This window comes from Protopterus annectens, chromosome 3.part1 (assembly GCF_019279795.1).
Source record: "Protopterus annectens isolate FY-2018-M chromosome 3.part1, PAN1.0, whole genome shotgun sequence".
Taxonomy (NCBI): Eukaryota; Metazoa; Chordata; order Ceratodontiformes; family Protopteridae; genus Protopterus; species Protopterus annectens.
Window position 1 is genome coordinate 1,506,252,924 of NC_056732.1, and position 22,688 is coordinate 1,506,275,611.

A 22,688-nucleotide genomic window follows, 5' to 3' on the forward strand; every position below is an offset into this window, starting at 1 on the left:
GAGACAAGCTCTTTAGGATTGGGTACCAGTGCTGGCGTGGCCAGTCTGGTGCAATCAGTATCATTTTTGGCTTCTCTTGTCTGACCTTTAGGAGTACCCTGGGAAGGAGAGGCAGTGGGGGAAAAGCATATACCGTTAAATTTTTCCAGCTGAAGGATAGGGTGTCCACTTTCCATGCTTGCTTGTGATAAATCCTTGTGCAAAATCTCTACAATTGGCAGCTGTGAGGGGAGGCAGATAGATCTATGTCTGGGCATCCCCACTTCCTTATTATCATGCTGAAGACTTGTGGATCCAGTTTCCATTCGTGGGGATCCATGAGGTTTCTGCTTTGTTTGTCTGCCAGAATATTTGTTTTTCCTGGCAGGAATTGTGCTTGCAGGTGAATTTGAAAAGCCAATGCTGTGTCCCATAAGGTCATTGCTTGTCTGCATAGGGGGTAGGAATGTGTACCTCCCTGCTTGTTTATGTACCACATGACCGTAGTGTTGTCTGTCTTTATCAGTAACTGAACTGGATGAAGCAGGTCCTTGAAAACGGTCAGGGCATTTTGAACAGCTAGCATCTCTTTTTGATTGATGTGAAGATGCCTCTGGCTTGCAGGCCATGTGCCCTGAATGCATTTTCCTGCCATATGGGCCCCCCAGGCATAATCTGATGCATCCATTGTCAGTGTCTGCCTGGCTGTGGGTAAAATGAATGGCAGACCCTTGTTGTGGTGACAGGCTTCTGTCCACCATTGAAACTCCTGTTGTAGGCAGGGAATGAGTGCAATTATTGTCTCCAGGCTGTGGCAATGCTGAGTCCAAACACTTTTTAGGTACCATTGTAGTTTCCTCATATGCAGTCTGGCATATGGAATTAGTAGAATGCAAGATGTCATGAACCCCAAGGCCTGCAGGATTTTCCTTGCAGATAAGTAGGTTTTTGTTGCCAATTTCTTGAAGTAAGTAGTCAGATGCTTTTGTTTGTCTGGCGGGAGATAAGCCATCTGGGTAGTTGTATTTAAGCTTGCACCCAGGAATATTATCTCTTGAGAGGGAACTAGTTTTGATTTCTTTTCGTTTACTGTGTACCCTAGGCCAATTAGTAATTTTTTTACAAACGCCAGATGCTTCAGAAGAATGCCTTTGTTCTCTGCTTGAATTAGGCAGTCGTCCAAGTAGGGATATATTTGAATTTCTTGTTGTCTGCAAAATGCTATTAATGGTGCCAGGCATTTTGTGAAGACTCTGGGCACAGTAGATAAGCCAAAGGGCAGTGCAGAGAATTGGTAATGCATTGAGCCAGCTATGAATCTGAGGTATCTTCTGCAATATTGTGCGATTGGGACATGCAGGTATGCCTCTTAGGTCCAAAGTTACGAGCCAAGCCTTCTCTCCCAGCATGGGCAGTAGCTGCTGTAGAGTCATCATCTTGAATTCTGGAACTTCCAGAAATGTATTTAAAATTGACAGGTCCAGTATTGGTCTCCAGGTTTTGTCCTTTCTGGATGCTAGAAAAAGTCTGGAGTAAAATCCTTCTCCCTGTTCTTGTTGTGGTACTTGCTGAATGGCCTTCATGTCCATGAGGGCTGTAATTTGTTTTTGTGTATCTGCCCATTGATTGTGTGGCAGGTCTGGCATACCTTTTGGACTCGGTAGGGTGTGAAAATGGAACCTGTAGCCTTGGGACACTATGTTCAGGACCCATTTGTCTTGGGTAATATTTTGCCAATTTGATGAAAAAAGTGCTAGTTTCCCCCCAAGGGGGCTGCTAAAAGAAAAGTGATTGGATTTGGTAGAGGAAAGTCATTGGGACTGTTTCCTGTACGGTTGTGATTTGTCCTCTCCGCTTTTGGAGGTAGGAGCACCCCATTGTTTAGGCCTGTATGAGCCTTGGGGCTGAGATCTGCCTCTGGGCCACCTTGTGGCCACCTGTATTTGCCTCTTTGTGGTCTGTCTGACACGGGAAAGGACCAATTTTTTGTGGGCCAGTTCCTGCTGAACCTGGGTGGCTGTACCTGTAAGAAATCCTTGACTGTCTGCATGGATTTTGCTTTATCCTCCATTTTTTTTCAACACCTCTTCTGCTTTAGTACCAAACAAAGTATCATGCTGTAATGGTGCATCCAATAATTTTGCTTTAAAATGATCAGGCAGATTATGCTCCTTTAACCAAGCATGCCTTTTAATAACAGAACCTGCAACAGCGGCCCTGCAAGAGGCCTCCAGTGAATCATAACCACATGCAAAGTATGCTTTCCCACTTGTTCAGTTGCATGCAACAAATCCTGCAATTCTTTGTTCTCTGAACCTTCAGTATTTGTCAACAATTTCTGTTTAAGCTGTGACATTAAATATTGCTGATATTTAAGCATATGAAACTGACAATTTAGAACCCTTACAGCCAGGGTAGCAGAAGTGTAAACTTCTTTCCCCCATCTGTCTAGAGCCCTGGAATCCCTATCAGAGAGGACAGGGTTTTTTGCAGTGGAAGCTTTAACCCCTTTGGGACCCTGAGATATAGTTTCTGGGTCAGCAGCGGGGTTTTTACATAGGAATTTATGAGAATCCGGGACCCTGTAGTACCTGTCTGGCTTAGCAGGTGCAGGGGGTAAAGAGTCGGGGGACAGGCCTGACTCTGAAAATACATCATCTACAATATCCAGGACAGGTGGAATAGCAAGGGGTCTGTGCTGAGGAAGTAGCAGAAAGTCTCTGAGCCTTTTCTTAGATTCAGAGTAATCTTGGCTCTCCCAGTGGAAATGCTCCCTCATGGTATGCAGGGTTTCCCCAAAAGAATAATCCTCAGGAGGAGAGGCTGAAGGAATGGATTCTTCAGCATCAGAATCCTCATAGGGAAGCATGGAGTAATCCTGTTCAGAAGAGGAATCAGAGGAAACAGAAACCTGATCAGAAGAATCATACTCCGTCTCTTGCCTAGGCCTCTTATCAGGAGGGGGATGGGAGCCCCTGATCAAACTTATTAGGTCTTCGGCCATTTTGAGCATCTGTTTTTTAGGCATGGAAGTCTGAGAAGGAGAATGCTGTACTTGTTTCTTTGTCTTTAGAGCTGCTTTAGTCTTTGTCTTTGAAGCTGAAGATGGCTTAATATACAGCTGTGTAGGTCTGAAGATACCCTCAGAAGCCGATGCCTGCTCAGCGGCTCCAGACCCATCTGAGGGAATGACTTCCGAGTGTCCAATACCTTGAGTTTCCAGAGGCCCAGTCGGCTCCACGTGGGAGTCAGAAGCGGCCTGTGGCTCAGAGGTAGCGGGTGCCAGGGGCTGAGAAAGCGCCTCACTGAGAACCGGCGACTGACCTAGCAGAGGCTTCGTCGTCGGTTTTGGACTTCGGATGCTTATCCTTTTCCTTGTCCTTGAGTTTTTTGTAAACTCTGGTTGTCGGCTGGTCCGACGGCATTATATAATTAAATCTTCGGCCAAACTAGTGAAATGCAAAATCGAACCGACGCTTTATAGTGTGTTAGTTAAATCTAGCACAAAACCGACAGCTAGCAACGTTGTGATCAGGGCCTAGGCAAGGAATACAGTAAGAGTGAAAATCCTTATGAGGTATTTGCTTCCCACAAGAAATATAATTGTTAACTTTTTCTGACATCAGTCTGGAGCACGAATAAAGTTTCCCCAATGGGGTTTCTTAGCTTTAATGAAGACTTCGGTTCTGAAATTCAGATTTGAAAATCTCAGGAGTCGGCCGACCGGCACTTGCGAACTGCTTTTGCTTCGGGCACCGCACGGCAAGAAAGACTGAAGAAAATGGCGTCGGTTGCATCTTTTATACCCCCTGGTGCACTGACGTCAGGGAAGAGGCGACAGCAACCGACGCCGGACCTAGACTTTGGAATTCTGGCCGACTGCGGGTAGCCTGCCAGCAGGATAACCCAAGAGTAATGACTGCAACAGTGAAACACAATGAACATCCCTCTGTTCTGTTATCTCACTATGTACACACTGGACAAAAACTACAATAAGTTAACAGAATAAATGAATGCTTCTGCAGGGAGACAAGCCCCCTGCACACACACACACCCCACACACTCACATTTCGGAAATATACTAAATCTGAGGTCATGCAACTGTGGGGAAAAGTTAAAGCTTCCTTATTTTCACTTTACTACAGTCTCAGTCTGTTCCCTACACTTGTTTCATCTAGAAGTAAGCCAATAAACAGGACATCCGAAAACTGCTATGATGAAACAAGAAAGTGATTAACTGTATGGAAAACACACACACACACACACACACACACACACACACACACACACACACACACACGTTTGCCTGGCTGTCATTGCTTTATATCCGACATGTATACAGATATAAATATATATACACAAACACATACAGTGTGTGCATGCACATACGAGTGTTAAAAGGTATACAGCAAACATTCTGAATGCTAAAAGATGTTACACAAATAAAAGCTGGCTGACCAAGGACTAGAAAAAAAAAAGCTTAGTTCGATTGGCCTGGGCAGGAGAGCATACCTTATTATGGCAGTATACACCAAAGTACTCAAGATCAACATTGTAATAAGAATATAATGTTCAGAAAGTCTGCTTCTGACACAAACAAAATATCACTGTTACCATTTGCCTAGTGATTATTCATTTATTTCCCACTGGTGAAGAGGTTAGCTACTTCACAGACATGGAATACTAGTTAAACCAACACTATTTTGTGAGTTACTAGTTCCTAACTCCCTTGACTTACCCTACAACAGCTCCCTGAGAAGTGAAAAATGTAACAGTGTAACTAACAATAAAATGAAGCATTCATCTTCCAAAGTTCTTTATAATATTTTGCTCTTACATATCACTGAGCCCCACAAGTGTAATCTTGCTCAAAGATAACAAAATGGCAGGAGCTACTGGAGGGCATGCAGTAATCTTACTTGATATTCTCGAATCAGTACAAGAGCCTTCTCAACAGACAATATGACTAAAAATAAATAAAAAATACTTTGCCCTTACCCCAGTGATGATGATGTCTACTAGACAGCTGCAGCACTGCAGGAAGACCAGGGAATTCTGGAATTATCTTTTCTGGATCTAAAGGGTCATTATTCTGGGCAGCTGAATTTTGGATATCTTCCTCCATTTCTCTTCTTTCAGTTTCAAGGTTATCAGACAGAGATGAGAGCACCTCTCCTCGCCCCCACACATGTCCTACAACAGGAAGTGTCTGGGGTTGCAAGCATGCCAACAGTTCCTCCACTTCCTTTGCCCCTTCTCTGTCCTCCTGTTGTACTGTCAGTTCTTTGGATTGGTCCTCTGCTGGTAATCTGCTGACACTTTCAGACAAGACCATCATTTCTGCTGCCTTTGGCTCTGTGCTCTGAATACACAATGTGGCATTAGGTGTCAACCCGAGAGTCCTCAATGTGGTTTCCTCATCAGTCTCATTGAAAATCCTCTTTGGGAAACTTTGGATGAGGATGAAGTCTTTAAGTTCAGGACAATGCTTGGCTAAATACTGCTTCACAGCCTGCAAGGAGTCTTCCGCTGAAAACCTCTCTCTGAAAGAGTTTCCAGATGGCAACCTGAACTGATGAGGGAAAGAATCATTATAATAGTGCATGCACCTGCTCAGTAATCTACTGTATTGCAAGTCATATTTTCATTTATTTTTAACCACTGTTCCACCAGTCATACACATGCTCTACATCTACACGATTTGTTTCTTATTAAGCTCAGTCAGTCATCAGGAAAGAAAAAAAGACATTCATGCCTGGCTTCTTTTAACAGCATCAAATTTAATATAATTTCAATATCATTGCAATAAGGCATGATGCAAAACAAGCCCTGAGTGAGTGCACAGCTCCCTAAAATGGCAATTACATTATATGGATGTAAAACTGTAACTGTTCTGTATACCACAAATGCATTATCTCTGACATAACCTTACTAAAATTTTGAAAAAAAAAATAGAATAGAATGCAGTCTTACCAGAGCTGTTAAATATGCAGTAACAATTTGTAACACAACAATTGTAATCATTTCCTGCAGTGCCTGAAATCTATTTTATGTTCTCAAAACAAAAGAGCTAGTTATTAATCACAAAAAAAAATTCATAACTAGCTCCCTGTCATATAGGTTCATGTCAAAAGTAGTCATGCATTCCCAAGAATTGTACTTGCAATCCACTGGTTTCATCCCACCTATCAGAAACCACATTTGACAAGAGGGGGTTACTGCAAAGTGGAGTACCTCTTAATTTTACAGTGAAGGAATCCAGAAGCTGATTGTATTAAATAGGGAACTGTCTACAACCCAGGTTGAGGAATATGCTGTCCTGGTAAGGAAAGAGAGAGAGAGATGTAGCCACAAACTTCAATCATTTTTTAAGGAATGCACGAGACATGGAATGGAATTTGTTTCCCCTTTCCCCTCACTAATACAATGCAGAGTATTTAACAAATTGTTCCGAGACGCTGAGGACATGACACATACTCTACTGATATGTGCAGCACTGATAACTTTTAAGTGGAAACAACTGTTCAGGTCTGAAAGAAAAAGAAGAAATCAGGCACTGAGCTAATTTACCTGACCAGCCCCACAACAGTTGTAGTTCTAACCCACTCACTGCTAAAGACAGCTTCACACTGAAGTATTTATATATATATATATATATATATATATATATATATATATATATAAAAAACATTCGTAAGGATCGGGTGCCCACCACATCTTGAACGGAACGGAAACCAGCTACATATACAAGTATGTTGTATCACTGACTCCCATAATTTGTTAATTGTACTGTTCCTTATCACGGTCTTAAACAGCACGCTAACAGAACGCCTGAATCCCTACCCTCCACCTAGTGAACCTCAATCTGGGCTGTAACTGCACCTCACTAATTGCCCCATTCTTGTTCTTATCAATTACGGCTCCCTAGGATGCTTCACTGATTGGCAAACATACCTTCAATAACATTCACAGCCTCAGATATTAGAAACTCTTTCATAGCTATAATTACATACCTCTCGGCTACACTCAGGGCTTCTGAGAATAAACTGCATGAAATAGACAGTTTTGGGCAAAATTACCTGCTCATAAGTGCTACTCCTGTACTTCTCTGCAAAGTGGGAAGATTGTTCTTTATTTTACTTTTACTCACGGAAACTCGGGCTATCACCCGATCATACTGTTGCTGAGATTAAGCACATTACCCCACCCCCTCCTTTCCTCATATCCTGTCCTAGGTTATATCTTACCTATGCTGTTGTGGGAGCCATTTTTAAAAAACTCCTTATTGCTGCGTGTCCCCTGAGGTAGCCTGCTCTTCCAGTAAGTGATTTTCATCTGCAATTGTATGCTTTGCACTGTACAAACCAGGCGTTTCTGGAAACTGCAGGCTGACGAGGCTTTACATATCAGTCAGTGTTCAATTAGGTGACATAATACAAACTTACATAACATTGATTGATGTTTGTACAATTTAAAGAGTGGTCTTAAAGTCTTGTTGTAGTACAGATTGTTTAGTGGTCCTAGTGCTTTACAACTGGTACAATGCAAATCTAGACTAGTAAATAACTGTAATGGCATTTTATGGTCTTATTTTCAGCGTCACAAGGTCTATAGCCTATCATCTCTTTGATAATGCATAATACCTACTAATACTTGTATTACTAGAACTCTATTAACACTGAGCAATGTTTTAATGTTATGTAGAACTTTGCCGTGTTTTTCAGCTGTGAACCAGTATAAGAGACTATTGCTGCTATTGTGTTTTAGCTGGTTCTATACTAAGGCTGTAGGGTAACTTTCCCTTACATTCTGAGAACTTTAAGCAGGCAATACGCAAACTGTACTCTAGTACAAACTTGCATGTATTTAATTAGATACTTTGCTTCACTCTTTCTTTAATATTGTCTAGTACCTAACCTTAACCCTCTCCCTTTCTCTCTTATCTAGTTATAGTTCTACCCAGTCACTGCTAAAGACAGCTTCACACTCAAGTATTAAAAAAAAAAAAGCCTTCATAAAGATCAGCTCCCCAACACATCTTGAATGGAATTGAATCCAGCTACATATATAAGTATGTTGTAGCACTGATTCCCATAATTTATTAATTGTACTGTTCCTTACCACTGATGTAAAGAACATGCTACTAGGAACACCTGACTCCTTACCCTCCACCTAGTGAACCCCAATCATGGCTGTAACTGCTCCTCACTAATTGCCCCATTCTTTTTCTTAACAATTATGGCTCCCTAAGATGCTATACTGACTGGTAAACATACCTTCAATAACATTCACAGCCTCCGATATTAGAAACTCTTTCAAAGCTCTAATTATATACCTCTTGGCTATACACATGGCTTCTGAGAATAAACTACATGTAACAGACAGTTTCGGGCAAAATTACCTGCTCATAAGTGCTACTACTCCTGTACTTCTCTACAAAGTGGGGAGATTGTTTTTTATTTTACTTTTACTCACAAATCAGCAAGCTGAAACTCAGGCTAACCCGTTCCGTTCGCCCTCGCTATGCTCAAGCTCACTCCGCTCCCCTACCCTTCACCCATTTCCACCCACCCCCACTTTCATTTAATTTATTCACTCTAACCACATCCACATTTCCATCCAGATAAATTAGCATTCAACAGCACACACACACACCCAACAGACACTTCCTCCCACCTCCTCAACCACTCCCTAACTAACAACTACAAACTCCTCCTTCTAAGGCCAGCTCCATTTTTACTACTACTAACTCACTACAAAAACTTACACTTTTATGTTTCCTCCTATTACCAACACGGGACTTATCCTTCCTACTAGCACCAATACACAAACCTCCAATATACCTCTCACTCACCACACACATTCCCACACAACTCCAGTTCAAGTATGTCTTTACTTAATCTACTAACTTCAATAACCTTTGTCTTACTAGCACAAGCTACTTTCTACTACCTCACTAATCCCAGAACATCTCCTCACCATGCCACTACTAACTCTATCATTACTCCTAATATTCATGTCTACATCTACATTCATCCCTCCATATTTCACATTCCTCCATTTCACCTAATCACAACCCACCCACTTCCAGCAATCCAGACCAGCGCTCCCACAATAAAATACCACATTGTTATTACTAACCTATTCCATACCATAATACAACTCATATCCAAAATAACCCTTTGTGGTGATGTACACCCAAACCCCAGTCCCAACACTACACTTAAGTACTCAATAACACAAGTCCCAACCCACCTCACTACACATCTTCTCAGAAAACCCTCTGATCTGCTCATAATATTAACATCAGAAGCATAAGAAACAAAATCTCCGACCTACATGCACATCTCTGCCACTACTCTCCCAACATAGTGGTGCTTACTGAAACATGGCTGAAACCAGTGGTAACTAACAATGAGTTAATTCCTCCAGGCTACAACATTCTATGTAACGATAGAACTGAAAAAAAGGTGGAGGCATAGCTATCTTATTCAAGAACCAGTTAAACATAGAAATAATAAGCCTTTCAATACCTACTCTAAAAACAGCTAAAATAATACTCACTAAACTACACCTGGACAACAACAAAAAAAAATATTAACCTAATCGACTGCTATCTTCCACCAGGTAATATTATTGACCCAGTAGAAAACCTACTCATCTGGGCATCTACGTCACTACCACAAGAGACCATAATACCAGGGGATTTTAATATCGACTGGCAAACTTGCAACTCCTCTAAACCTACTAACTTCTTAAACCTCTGCAGGTTCTCTCAGCTTATCCACCACCCAACCAGAGTCGATAAAAAACACAAAAATGGAATTAATACTCAATTGGATACTATCAAACAGGCCAGACAACATCAGTCAAACTGGATGCCTCCCTGACAGCCTTAGTGACCACCTCTCACCTTACCTAATCAGAGGTCAGACCCATATGGTAAAAACTCCCATCTACCAACAGATAAGTAAAAAATTCTTTAACCACAATATCTTCACTATCGCTCTATCAAGTTGTAACTGGCACCCCTTAAGAACACTTAACTTGGATGATGCTGTATCATACTTTAACTCAACTTTCCTCTCAATACTAGACCACCACGCACCCCCCAGAACCATCCAATTAAATCTAACTATTCCCCCTGGTTATCCAAGGAGACTAGATCCCTACTATATAACAGGGATAAAGCTTGAGCTAACTGGAAAAAGACAGGTACCAACACCGACAAACAAAAATATCTTGAACTCAGGAACTAAGTAAAGAAACTAAGACTGATAAAACAAACTATTACCACAGTACTCAAAACCAATATCAGAACAATCCTAAAAAATTGTGGGCACCCATAAACAATCTATTCCACCCGGATAAAGCTAGCACCCCTACTCCTGTTAACTCTGACAACTCAACAAACAGTGACCCAGTTCAACAAATTCTTCACAGACTTCATTCTAACCCTAGCTAAATCATACTCACCCCCAATCACCAACAAACCACCTAACCTCAACACTACTGATCTGGGCTTCTCACTGCAACTGCTCCAGCCTCCACTATTAAATGCTTACTAAACTCAAACATACTGCCCTCTCTGCAAACAATCGACCAACTGAATTCTTAAATATTGCTGCTAATGCTACTGCATTTCCCATAACAATCCTCATCAATCGCTCTATAACTGAAAGCTTAGTTCTCCACCTCTGGAAAATTGCCTATGTCACCCCACTCCACAAAGGTGGTAAATCCAAAGAACTAAGTAACTATCGACCAATAGCCATACTCTCTCCATTATCCAAAATCCTTGAAAGATGTGTACGCACACAAATCATGACTTTCCTTGACTCTCATAATCTACTAACTAAAACACAACACTGCTTTAGACCTTCACATAGCACCACTACAGCTCCACCACTACAGCTCTTATGTCCTTCACACAGTCAACAAACACAGAATCAATGGTAACTACGTCTCAGCCATATTCTTAGACCCTTCCAAAGCCTTTGATATGGTAAACCTCAACAAACTTGTCGACACACTTGCAGAACTAAATCTAACCCCTTCCACCACTTCCTGGTTCAGAAATTATCTAACAGACAAACAAAGGCAGTCAGATGGCAACAGGAACTCTCCTCATTACTGCCAGTCTCACTAGGGGTCCCAAAAGGTTCCATTCTTGGGTCACTACTATTTTCCATCTTTACCAACAGACTACACACAGCCACATTCCATGCCTCCATCATACAATACGCAAAGGATTCCATACTCATCTGCACCTCTCCCTCCCAAAGACCCTCCACCACCAAACACAATCCTCTTTTTTTGCTGGAGAACACTGGCTCTCAGATTCACAACTAATACTAACCCCAATAAGACTCAGCTTATCTTTTCTCCCTCACAACACTCCTCCCATAATATTAACTTTAAAATTGCCTCCATTAACAATACAATCATATCACCAGTTACCCACACAAAACTACTAGGGGTTATTATAGACAGCCAATTGAAATTTGACATACATATATCCACCACAGTAAAAAAGTGCATAAAAAACTTGCCATGCTATACAGGAACAAACAGTTCTAACCGACTCCACCCGAGTCACCATTACAAGTACTCACCTTATTTCCACACTCTTATATGCATCGCCACTATTCACCAATCTCAGAAAATCAGACCTTGTCATTCTTCAAAGCTGCTATAATAAAATTGCCAAATTTGCAACAAATATGCCCCATACAACCCATCACTGCACTCCACTAAAAACTCTTAGTTGGCTGGAACTTACCAACCTTATTCTTTATAACCAACTTATAACAACCTACAAACTTCTTCACTCCCCTGACAAAGTCCCTGCTCTACAAAACCTATTTCAACCAAGTGCCAAAACTAGAGTTTTGCGATCAAATCAGAAACCTCTACTAGAAGTAACCAAAGCCAATAATTTCACTGGTACGTCCCTCTACAGCAACACTGTTGCTAAGCAGTGGAACAGCCTCCCTCCCAATATCACAGCAATAACTCCCCTCACCCCCTTCAAATAAGCTTTAAAATCCCATTTACATTTCTGGCTATGTAACTGCACTACCCCTGACTAATCTCTATTTAGTAATTTCAGCTTACTAATACATCTCTCGCCCTCTCTATTCACTCCAGCCCACCCACCACTTCACCTTTTTCTTGCTGTACTACTCCAGTTACTCTACCCTCTCAAATCTCTCTGCTTCTCCCACTAAATGTCCTCTTCCTTTCCTTAATCCAACTGACTTCCTATACATCCCACCTTCCATTACTAACCCCACTAACACCCTTAGCTTTATTTCTTCATCCTCTCTATGTCTACAACTTTCCTACTTACCCTAAATGACCTTTGCCACCTACTACCTATCCCTTCTCCCCTCTTCTCAGAACTCTTCATATTCCGCTCGATCATTAACACACATCTCATCCTACTTGGATTATTACAATGCATATACAACCTAACGACTATGAAGTGTTTAACGTTTAAACTCTGTCTTTGTAAGGTATTATTTTTCACCAAGAGTATTTATAGACTTAAAATGTATGTATGTCATATATATTAAAAAACAAAATGGTGGAAGAAACTTCACTGTGTGGAAGATTTTCAATCCATATATATCTAGTTAATCAGTGTACATTAATCAGATCAGACAATGGTAGTAGAAGTAGCGAACTTAAACTCGTCTTAAGTTATAAATAATAAAAAATGTATAATTAAAATATTGTATAAAATTACTAAGTATTCGAAAGTAATCCAAGCAGGGTAGGCAGTCTGTTTCCAGTTGAAAATCCTTTATTAAGTGTACAGACAAGCGATCCAAGTAAAACAAAAATAACAGAGTAATAGTTTATTCATGTAATCCAATTGTATTACTGTCTACTGTAATATTTTACTCTGCATTTAGAGCTTTTCTCCCTGGGCCTCTGCTGAAAACAGACATGTGCCGAGTCAGACTTTCCCGGTTAACAAATTTAAAATAAATTAAATAAATAAATATTCTTAAGACAATGTCAGAACTGCTACAGAGGAAGTCAGGGAAAGAGGGTGGCTTTCCAGAGATAGGGAAAGGTGCACAGAGCTAATTCCTAGTCTAGCACATGACACCTTACAGAAAACTTAACATAGAAAGCATACCCTTCATTTGAAGCACAAGCTATATATAGGTACTAAAGAACACCACAGGAGCTCAACCTTTGCCTTTCAAAAAAGAAAGTAGCTTCATACTACTAAAGCAAAAATACTCCGTTTCCAAGCCTGATGCCCCTTGTTTAAACTTCCAATTTGGGATTGCTGATTAGACCCACAGAGCTAGTGGGATGGCCTACAATGATAAATATGTTCTCTACCATGTATCACAGGACTCCTCTTAAGAGAAGCTTCAAACTGTTGCCAACGTATTTTTCCTTCATCTGCTCAGTCCTAAGACAATAAGCATGCAACAAAGTCATTATGTAATCAGTGCACATCAAACTAAGACCTGCAGATGCCTGTTCATAAATACATACTTCCATAACTGCATACTGAGTTTATAGTTCCTTTTCTGGCCATCCGAAGGGGCTATCAAACGGCTAGAAATGCAAATCAGCCTCCAAAGTATAAGGTCTAAAACTGCTTTTGATCTTCCCCCTCTTCATCCAGCTCTCCAGTGACACAAGTCCATTTTCAATCTCAGGATGGTTGCATTTCAGTAGGTTCAAGATATACACTTCTTGTCATCCTCTTCCAAAATCAAATATGACAGCACTGTTCACCTCCTACCAAAAAGTTAATTATTCACAGAAAATATTAAATGTCCTTTCAGAAGGGAAAACATTATTCAGTGTCTCCAACATACAGACAAGATTTAAAAAGATCCTCCTACCAAAACTTAAAATCAACACCAAGCAGGAATGTGGCTTTCAATGCAATAACCAAATAAGTACAGATTGATAAACTTAGAAGTGCCCAAATCACAACTTTTAATATTCTTTTTAAATATGAAACCATATAAAGCACCCTGCAAGACAACAATTTCTACCGTAAACCAGAAAGAGGAAACAAATCCAAGTAAACAAAAATGAAAAATGAAAGCAACTGAGAGGCATTAGGAAGAAGAAGAAAAAACACATTGAGCCTACTGATCTGAAGAAGGACACAAGAGTTTCAAAGAGATGAGGAAAAGTCCAATTGGACATGCATACACTTGGAAACGGCATGTGACAAAGTCCCAAGAAAGCTGATTTGGGCAGTCCTGTGATGGTTCAAAGCCCCAGAAACACTGGTAGAATTAGTTCACGCTATGTACAAGGACCAAATGACACAAGCACAAACAGTAATCAGGTTCAAACAGAGGATCCCAGTGAGAGTGAGTTATGTTTATATTGTTCATGGATTACCTCAGCAAAGAGGATGGAGGGACACATCAAGAAAAGTGCTGTATGCAGGCAATGTGGTATTTTAAGCAGACTCTGAACAAGTACTTCAGCAAATGACAGGAATGGAATGCAAACTAAAGGTATATGGGATGCAATTTAGTACATATATGACAGCTGTAATGGCAGCAACTGAAGGAAATTGGAAGAAGCTGATAACGGAGACAGAAGGGAAAGCAGAGGAACAGATCAGCAGCTTCAAGTATATAGGAGAGGTGGTTGACGAAAAGGGAAATCTGAGGAGGTCAAAGCTACAACCAAAGGGCCTGCAGCCAACTTGCAGTGTGTGTCATGGGTTGTATGTGATAGAAGAATGCCAAAGACAATCCTGGGGAGTGAAGGCAGAGCAGTTAAGCAAGTTAAAGGTGATGAAGATAAACTGCTTTTGAGAGACAGAGGGAGAAATGAGAATATTACAGGAGAAGCTCTATTAACTCCAATTGCAAAAGAGGTCAAAGAGAACAGATTATGGTGGTCTGGGCATGTGCAGGAAAGCAGAAGACAATCTGGCAAGATGATATGGGGCAGACAGAAAGAAGACAAAAGGAAATGAGGGCTCCCAGAAAAGACATGGATGATTATGTAAGAAAAGACCTATGACGGTTCAGACACAACTGTCAAAGAAGGCAAAAGAGTGGCACTGAAACGAAACAGATGGCGACAGTTGGCATGACTCCCCAAGCCCATGTAGAAAGTGGGAAAAGGGGGGTTTATGATAATGATGCTCTGCAGCCTTTGGGAATTTTGTGCTAAGTAAAAGATAATAGAGGAAGGCTGTATTCCAGTTGGGGGAGAAAAAATATTTTTGCCAAGGAAAAGGCGGGTTGAAGGGGAGAGTAAATAAGAGATTCTATAGCACAGTTTAAGATGAAATAGTAGTGTTGTCATTTTATCTACAAGGTTTGAAAATTTTAGAGAAGGATCAATGTTAAATCCTATCCATTTGTATTCAGACACAAGGGGAATGGTGCCATTAACAGTGATGTAAATAAGTAGATGAGGTTGTTATATCACAAGGTTAGTTTATTTTTCTGTGGTCAATTAGAAAATGATTACAATCAACCCAGTTGTATAGCTTAGAGAAAGGATGTTGTAGTTTGTTCTGGTGATTGGAGGGGCATTTATTGGCTTGCAATAAGAGGATGTCATCTGCATACAGTATGACACAAGGGATGTGAGGTCATCTGTAAGATCATTAATAAATAATGAAAACAGAATGGGACCCAGAATTGTACCCTGTAGCACTCCAGCATTTAGGGTTCTAAGCGATGATAAGAGGTTGACAGTAAGGACTTGGAATTTTCTATTCTCCAGGTAACTTTGGCACAACTTGATAGTGATGTAACCAAAATTAAATTTGTTCAGTTTGATAAGAAAAATACTGTGGTTAACAGTTTTGAATGGCTTGGTCATGTCTACAAGTATCTCAGCAATCACCAGCTCATCATTAATGTCACAAAAATTGAGTCAGTTACAGTGAGTAAGACAGTGGTGGTAGTTAAGGCATATACAAAACCATGTTAATTGCCGGACAGTAAGCCATAGCTATTAATATATTTCATTATTCACTTGTAAAGGATTTTTTCAAATATTTTTCAAGTGGGCAAAGAGTGGATCTAAAAGTCCTTGATAGTTTTGGGAAAGGGTATTTTACGCAGGGAATTATGACAGGATGTTTCAAGGCTGGAGACACTATTCCTGTTGTAAGGAAGAGACTACATAAGTAGTTTAAAGGTTTTCAAAACAAACTAACAGAACTAGTAAAACAAAAAAAGGCAAACCAGGAACGACAGCAAACCACCGATTTATTAAACCAAATTTAGTACTAAGCGTTTTCACCCACACATATCAGGGCATCTTCAGAGTACTGACAATCCTTGTATTGAACCTCCTTTTAAATCTTAATACAAATTAGATAATTGAACAATTAAACAATGAAACTGTTTTTTCTACGCAGCTAAACATTTAAAAAAGTTACAATCAGCAAATATTTATATCAAAAATTGACGTAAACAGCCAGGACTTGTGCAAATATATTAATGTATGTATATATAGGTTTCATAGGTTCATACTAGGCTATCTGCCCTAGGGCATTTATAAGCCTAGCCAGAGTATGTTTGGCTTTCGCCACCCATTTTAAATTAATTTTTCTATGCCCTTTTTCGAGGTTAGTATACTGTGCCTCTGTCTAACAGTGACACAGAAGTGATACCCGGGGTGAACCTACGATCTTCCATCCATTCATCAAGATTCCTCTTGAAGAGAGTCAATGAGGGACTCTGCCTAACCTGGACTGGGATTTTATTCCAGAGTGAAGGGAGCCTCTGGGTTATGAATCTGTCCCTCCAGCATGTCCTATTTATTTCAGTGCTGAGGTTCAAGTCTCTCGAGCGTTTAGCTCGATGGGATTTGGATTTTTTGAGGTGCAGCATGTCCCTTAATTCCAGGTTGGACATGGCTTTATACGTCAGGCACAGGTCGCCTCTGAGCAGGCGGTATGCCACTGAGTAGAGCTGGAGTTTCTTTAACCGGGCAGCTTATGGCATCTGTTTGAGCCCTTTGATCCTCTTGGTGAGGTACTTTTGGGGTCTTTCCAGTTGCTGCAGGTGTTTGGTAAGGTACATCCCAAAAGGGGCATTGTACTCGATTATGGGCCTGATGAGGGATGAATAAAGAGGCACGATGACCTCCCCTAATCTAGATATGAATCCCTTCATGATTAGGTGGGCTATATAAAATGTTTTTCAAACCACTTTGGCCATGTGGTTGTCAAATGAGAGATTGCTATCAACTTGGGTCCCCAGGTCCCTAATTACTTCTTCTGTACTTAATGGATTACCACCTATGTGGTAATTTGTGGCACTTTGTTTTTGCCAAAGGGATGACTATACACTTTTGGCATTTAGCTTGAGGCCATGGCTCTGGCACCAGTTGTCTGTTTCTATGAGGCCCTTTTGGAGGATGCTTGTGTCGGCTGGAGAGTCGATTATGGTGCCCAGTTTGCAGTCATCTGCGAACTTGGTCAGCCACAGTCCTTCTGTGTTGGCCTGTACCTCCGAGAAATATATACCAAACAAGAGAGGTCCCAGGACTGAGCCTTGTGGGATGCCACTTGTAACTGGTTTGGAGTCTGACATGGCTCCAGCAATTCTAACCATGTGGGTTCTGTCCTTGAGCCAGTTTGCAACCCATCTAGTGACATAGGGGTTTATATTTAAGCTGGTGAGCTTATCTATAATGCCTGAGTGGGGTATTGTATCGAAGGCTTTTGCGAGGTCCAGTTAGGCTGTGTGGACCACCTTCCCTTCGTCAATGGCCTTGGTGACTGTTTCAAAGAAGTCGACCAGGTTTAAGAGGCAGGATCTGGGTAGGATCCAGTGTCTGTAGGTCCCCAATATCTTTATTTATGAGGTCCATGATGATCCTTTCCATAGCTGTGCAGACCAAGCTAGTCAGGCTTATGGGGTGATAGTTTCCAGGGTCCGTTGAGGCACCACCTTTGTAGAGAGGGACCACTGTTGCCGTACGCCACTCTTTGGGTACATATCCTGTAGTAAGGCTGAGATTGAATTAGAAGTTATGTACCTACCATAACGTTCCATGTTAGTTGTCTTCTCTCGCCTTCTTTCTTGCTGGATGGGTTCGGAGCTGATCCTCGGCTCCGACTCGGCACTTGCTTAGCTTGAGAACTCCTTTTACCAGCTCGAGGCAACCCTATATCCCATGATGCAAGGCAAGACTACCTCAGATCTCGTTTGGTAGCTAAATAACCCTGCCAATAATACTTATCCCAAAGGAAGAGCAAAACTAGCCTAGAAGAACTAGGCAAAAAGTTCTTAAGATAGACTCTCTAAGAACTAAGGAGAGTGAATCTGATAAAGAGAAACTCTTCAAGATCTGTCCAGGCCAGGGGGAAGGAGGGAGGGACACAAGAAAGAAGGCGAGAGAAGACAACTAACATGGAACGTTATGGTAGGTGCATAACTTCTAAATGTTAAGTTGTCAATCTCGCCTTCATTCTTGCTGGATGGGACCGCGTCCCCAGCACCTGTATCCCGGGTGGCTCAATGGAACAGACTCTTGAGTACTGTGGAACCAAAACTGGCTCTGTCCCTGGAGGCCAAATCTAATTTGTAATGAGAGACAGAGGTATGAGGAGTGGCCCAAGTAGCTGCTGCACAAATGGTATCAATGGGTAGCCTATCCTGAAAAGCTGTAGAAGTGGATAGGCTCCTGGTTGAGTGTGCCTTCGGTTTTGAGGGTAGTTGCTTGCCTCTGAGCGAATACACATAAGAAATGGCGGAAGATAACCATCTGGACAAGGTCACTTTTGATACTGGGAGACCTTTCCTGTTTTCTGCATAGGAAACAAATAATTCATCTGATTTCCTGAATTGTTTAGTTCTATGCAAATAATATCTGAGCTAACGATGGACATCCAAAAAATGCAGCTTTTGTTCAGCTCGGTGTCAGAATAATTTGGGAAAAAAACTGGTAGATCGATGGACTGATTAATATTAGTTTGAGAAACAACTTTGGGTAGAAAGGATGGATTTGTTCTCAAGGATACCCTGTCCTTGTGAAAAACCAAGTAAGGGGAACGGATGCAGAGAGCTTGAATCTCGGATACCCTCCTTGCTGAAGTGACAGCCAGTAAGAATATTGTTTTCCAGGTCAATAACTTCAAGGAGCATGAAGCAGACGGTTCGAAGGGGGGTAAAATCAAGGATGCTAACATCAAATTCAGATCCCATTGTGGAGGAGGATGTTTTATTGGAGGCTTTAGGAGAAAAACTCCTCTCAGAAAAGCTTTGCATAGTCTATGTGACATAATGTTATGATCTTGCAAGCCAACATGATATTTGGAAATAGCCGCCAGTTGAACTTTGACTGTTGATGAAGAAGATCCTGACTGAAAAACTTCAGCCAGAAAATCTAAAACAGAATGCACAGGTGCAGTAAAGGGATCAATGTGCCTGGAGTTTGCCCAAAGGGAAAAACGTCGCCACTTACTAGCATAAACCGTTCTGGTGGACGACTTCAAAGAAGCTATTAAGATATCTCTGACAGGATCAGAGATCATAGGAAGCCTGGCTAGGGAAGGAAGTAGAGCAACCAAGCAGTGAGGTTGAGAGAACGAATGGCCCGGTGCTGTTGACCCGATTGGTGGATCAAAAGATCCGGAACTGGGTCCAGATGCCAAGGCCGCACCAGGAGGTGACGATGTAGGGTTGGAAACCAAATTTGTCGAGGCCAGTAAGGGGCAATGAGAATCAACTTGGCTCTCAAAATGGTAGCTTTCTGAATGATCTGTGGAATTAAGGGGAAAGGAGGAAAAGCGTACAGAAGTCCCCGGGGCCAATCCTGGGTTAGAGAGTCTCTCAGGGGTTGGCCTGGTAGGGGAAAGAGGGTGAAGAATTCCGGGCATTTGTTGTTTTGGGGTGTAGCAAAAAGGTCGCAGCAAGGGGTGCCCCACTTCAGAAATATCTCGTCCACTACCGATTGACTGAGAGACCACTCGTGAGGCATGAGAATGGCTCTGCTCAGTCTGTCCGCTAAGAGGTTGGACATGCCGGGGATGTGCGTTGCTATCAGAAACCGATGAGAGGAGATTGCCCATTGCCAAAGTCTGACAGCTTCTCGACACAAAGGATAGGATCTGGTCCCGCCCTGCTTGTTGATGTACCAGACCACAGACATGTTGTCCGTTTGAACTGCAATAGTCCCCGTGGGAAGAAAGTCGTTGAGGGCTTGCAACGTTAAAAGCACCGCTCTCATCTCCAGGACATTTATGTGCAGATGGTATTCGATGGGTTGCCAAGTCCCGTGGACCATCCTGCCCTGATAATGCCCCCCCCACCCGATCAGAGAGGCATCCGTAGTGACTGTGGCAACCGGAGAAGGGGGAACAAATGGTCGGCCCTGATGAAGTAGAGGGAAGATATCCACCAGGTTAGATGAGTCCTGCACGATTGTGTAACCAAGATTTCGTGCCTCATGGGAAGGTTCTGGAGCGACCACTGAGTGAATAACATCCACTGCAGAAGGCATGTGGAAGCGAGCTAATGGTAGGAGTACAATGGCCGCAGCCATAAGACCTAGAACCTTCAGAACCAATCTGGCTTTGACTTTGCTGCTCTGCAATAAAATCCGAACGTATTTTTGGATGTCCAGAATTCTCTGATCTGTTAGTCTGGCTAACATACTGACGGTGTTTAATTCTGCGCCTATAAAGGTGATAGATTGGCAAGGCAGCAGAGAAGATTTTTCGAAATTCACCGATATTCCCAACGTTTTCCAAAGCTGCAGAGTGTAGTCTCTGCTCTGAAGAAGCTGATGCTTGGTGGTGGCGGAGAGGAGCCAGTCGTCTAAATAAGGAAACACCTGGAATCCTTGGCGTCTCAGATGAGCTGTGACCACTGCCATGCATTTGGTAAACACTCTGGGGGCTGAAGTGAGGCCAAAGGGCAGGGCTCTGAATTGATAATGACTGGTCCCTAGCCGAAAGCGGAGAAACCTCCTGGAGCGTCTGTGTATCTTTATGTGATAGTACGCGTCCTGAAGGTCTATCGAGCACATCCAGTTGTCCTTGCCCAGAAAGGGCAGAATGGACTGAAGCGTGACCATCCAGAATCTTGCCTTCTTGACAAATCTGTTTGGATTGCTCAGGTCTAAAATAGGTCTCCAATCTCCCGTCCTTTTGGGGACCAAAAAGAATCTCGAGTAGATGCCGGATCCTACTTGGTCTGCTGGAACAGTCTGGACGGCTCTTTTTTCTAGAAGCTTTGAAACCTCCTGTTTTGCCAAATCCCTTTGACCGAGTGAGATGTCTGGAAGGGATTGGTGAGGTACGGGATACCTTTCGAAGGGGATTTTGTAACCCTCGGATATGATCGACTGTACCCACATGTCTTGTGAGAGGAAGCCAGGCTACTGGGTACAGCGATATCCTTCCCCCGACTGCCTCCAAGGGTGGACAGTCGGGCAACACCTCAGGGATGCTGAAAAGGCTTATCAGGAAGAGGCTCCCTGTTGCCCTGATTCTGGGGACCCCCCCCCTGCCTCTAGGGCGTCTATTATTGTTACCCCCTCTGCCTCTGGGGGTAAACTGACCACGTGTGTCCGGCGCTGCTCCTTGGGCTTTACAGAACCACATCTTTCCTCCTTTCTGACCCTTGGGATAGGGTCTAGAAGGGGTGGAAAAATGGACTCCTATGGCAGAAAGAGTTTTGCCGTCTTGCTCACACCTGGTCAAGGTTTCCTTCACCTGAGGTCCGAACAAAGCCAAAGCGTCAAAGGGGGTATTGGTGAAGGACGCCTTAAAGGGGTCCGCGAAATTACAAAGCCGCATCCAGGCCTGACGTCTAAGAGCCACTCCTGTGCCTGCGGCTCTGCTCGCTCCATCGGCTGCATAGGATATGAGCCGCATGGAGGAGTTGGTTAAAGAATTTAGGATTGCTAGCTGTAAGGCAATCTTGTCTTGAGCCCCAGCAGCTGAAGGATCCTGAACCACTTCACCTAGTTCCTTGAGAATATCTCTTTGAAGTCTGCTGAAATGACAAAGGTAGTTCAGCGAGCATAGCAAAGGTCGCTGAAGAAAACATCCGCTACCATACCTATCCATGGACCTAGAATCTTTGTTAGGAGGATGGACAGGCACGGAAGGATCGCGAAGTAGCTGCTTGGGGGCCGCCTCCTCTACCATAGCATCCACAGAGACGCCCTTAGAAAGAAACTGCTTGTCTGAAGGGGCCGTAATAAATTTGGATGGCCTCCTGGGGACAGGTTCCACAGAATCTGGGGCTGCCCACGCCTTTCCGAGCCACTACCTGCATAAGTGGGTCGAAAGGCGGAGACACCCAGGAGGTGGGGGGTCGGGATCCAAAGGCCTCCAGGTATACCGACTCATCCTCGGAGGGGTCAATGGAAGGCCAGTTCCCCCTCTGTTTGAGGAGTTCAAGGATGTCTGAAAAGGAGACATCCTCAGAGGGGGACCGTGGGGAACCCTCCGACTCATCTAAGTCGGTATCAGATGTTGTAGACTCAGGGGAGTCTGTGTGTTTCCTCTTACACGTCCTCTTCCGCGGGGGTTCCCCTGCGGGATCAGGAGAAACCTCGGAAGAGGAAGTTATTCCCAATGGGGAAACCTGGGGCGATGGATCCCTGGGCCTGAGAGCAAGAGGCTGGCAAGAGACATCAACAGGCACCGAAGAGGGAGGAGCTAAAGGGATGGACCGTTGACCTGGCTCAGGTGCCAGGACACTCCTCATCACCTCAAAGGC

General features: G+C 42.7%; 1 protein-coding gene across 5 annotated transcripts in view; it reads right to left on the bottom strand.

Annotated features, from left to right (window-relative positions):
* The window catches only part of LOC122798540, a 1,608,245-nt gene that overhangs the window by 1,283,478 nt on the left and 302,079 nt on the right, over positions 1–22,688 (bottom strand). For all 5 annotated transcript variants that reach the window (XM_044067582.1, XM_044067581.1, XM_044067580.1 and 2 more), the window contains one exon: positions 4,978–5,551. In XM_044067582.1, coding sequence (XP_043923517.1) covers positions 4,978–5,551 — 574 coding nt within the window. The remainder of the gene's footprint in view (positions 1–4,977; positions 5,552–22,688) is intronic.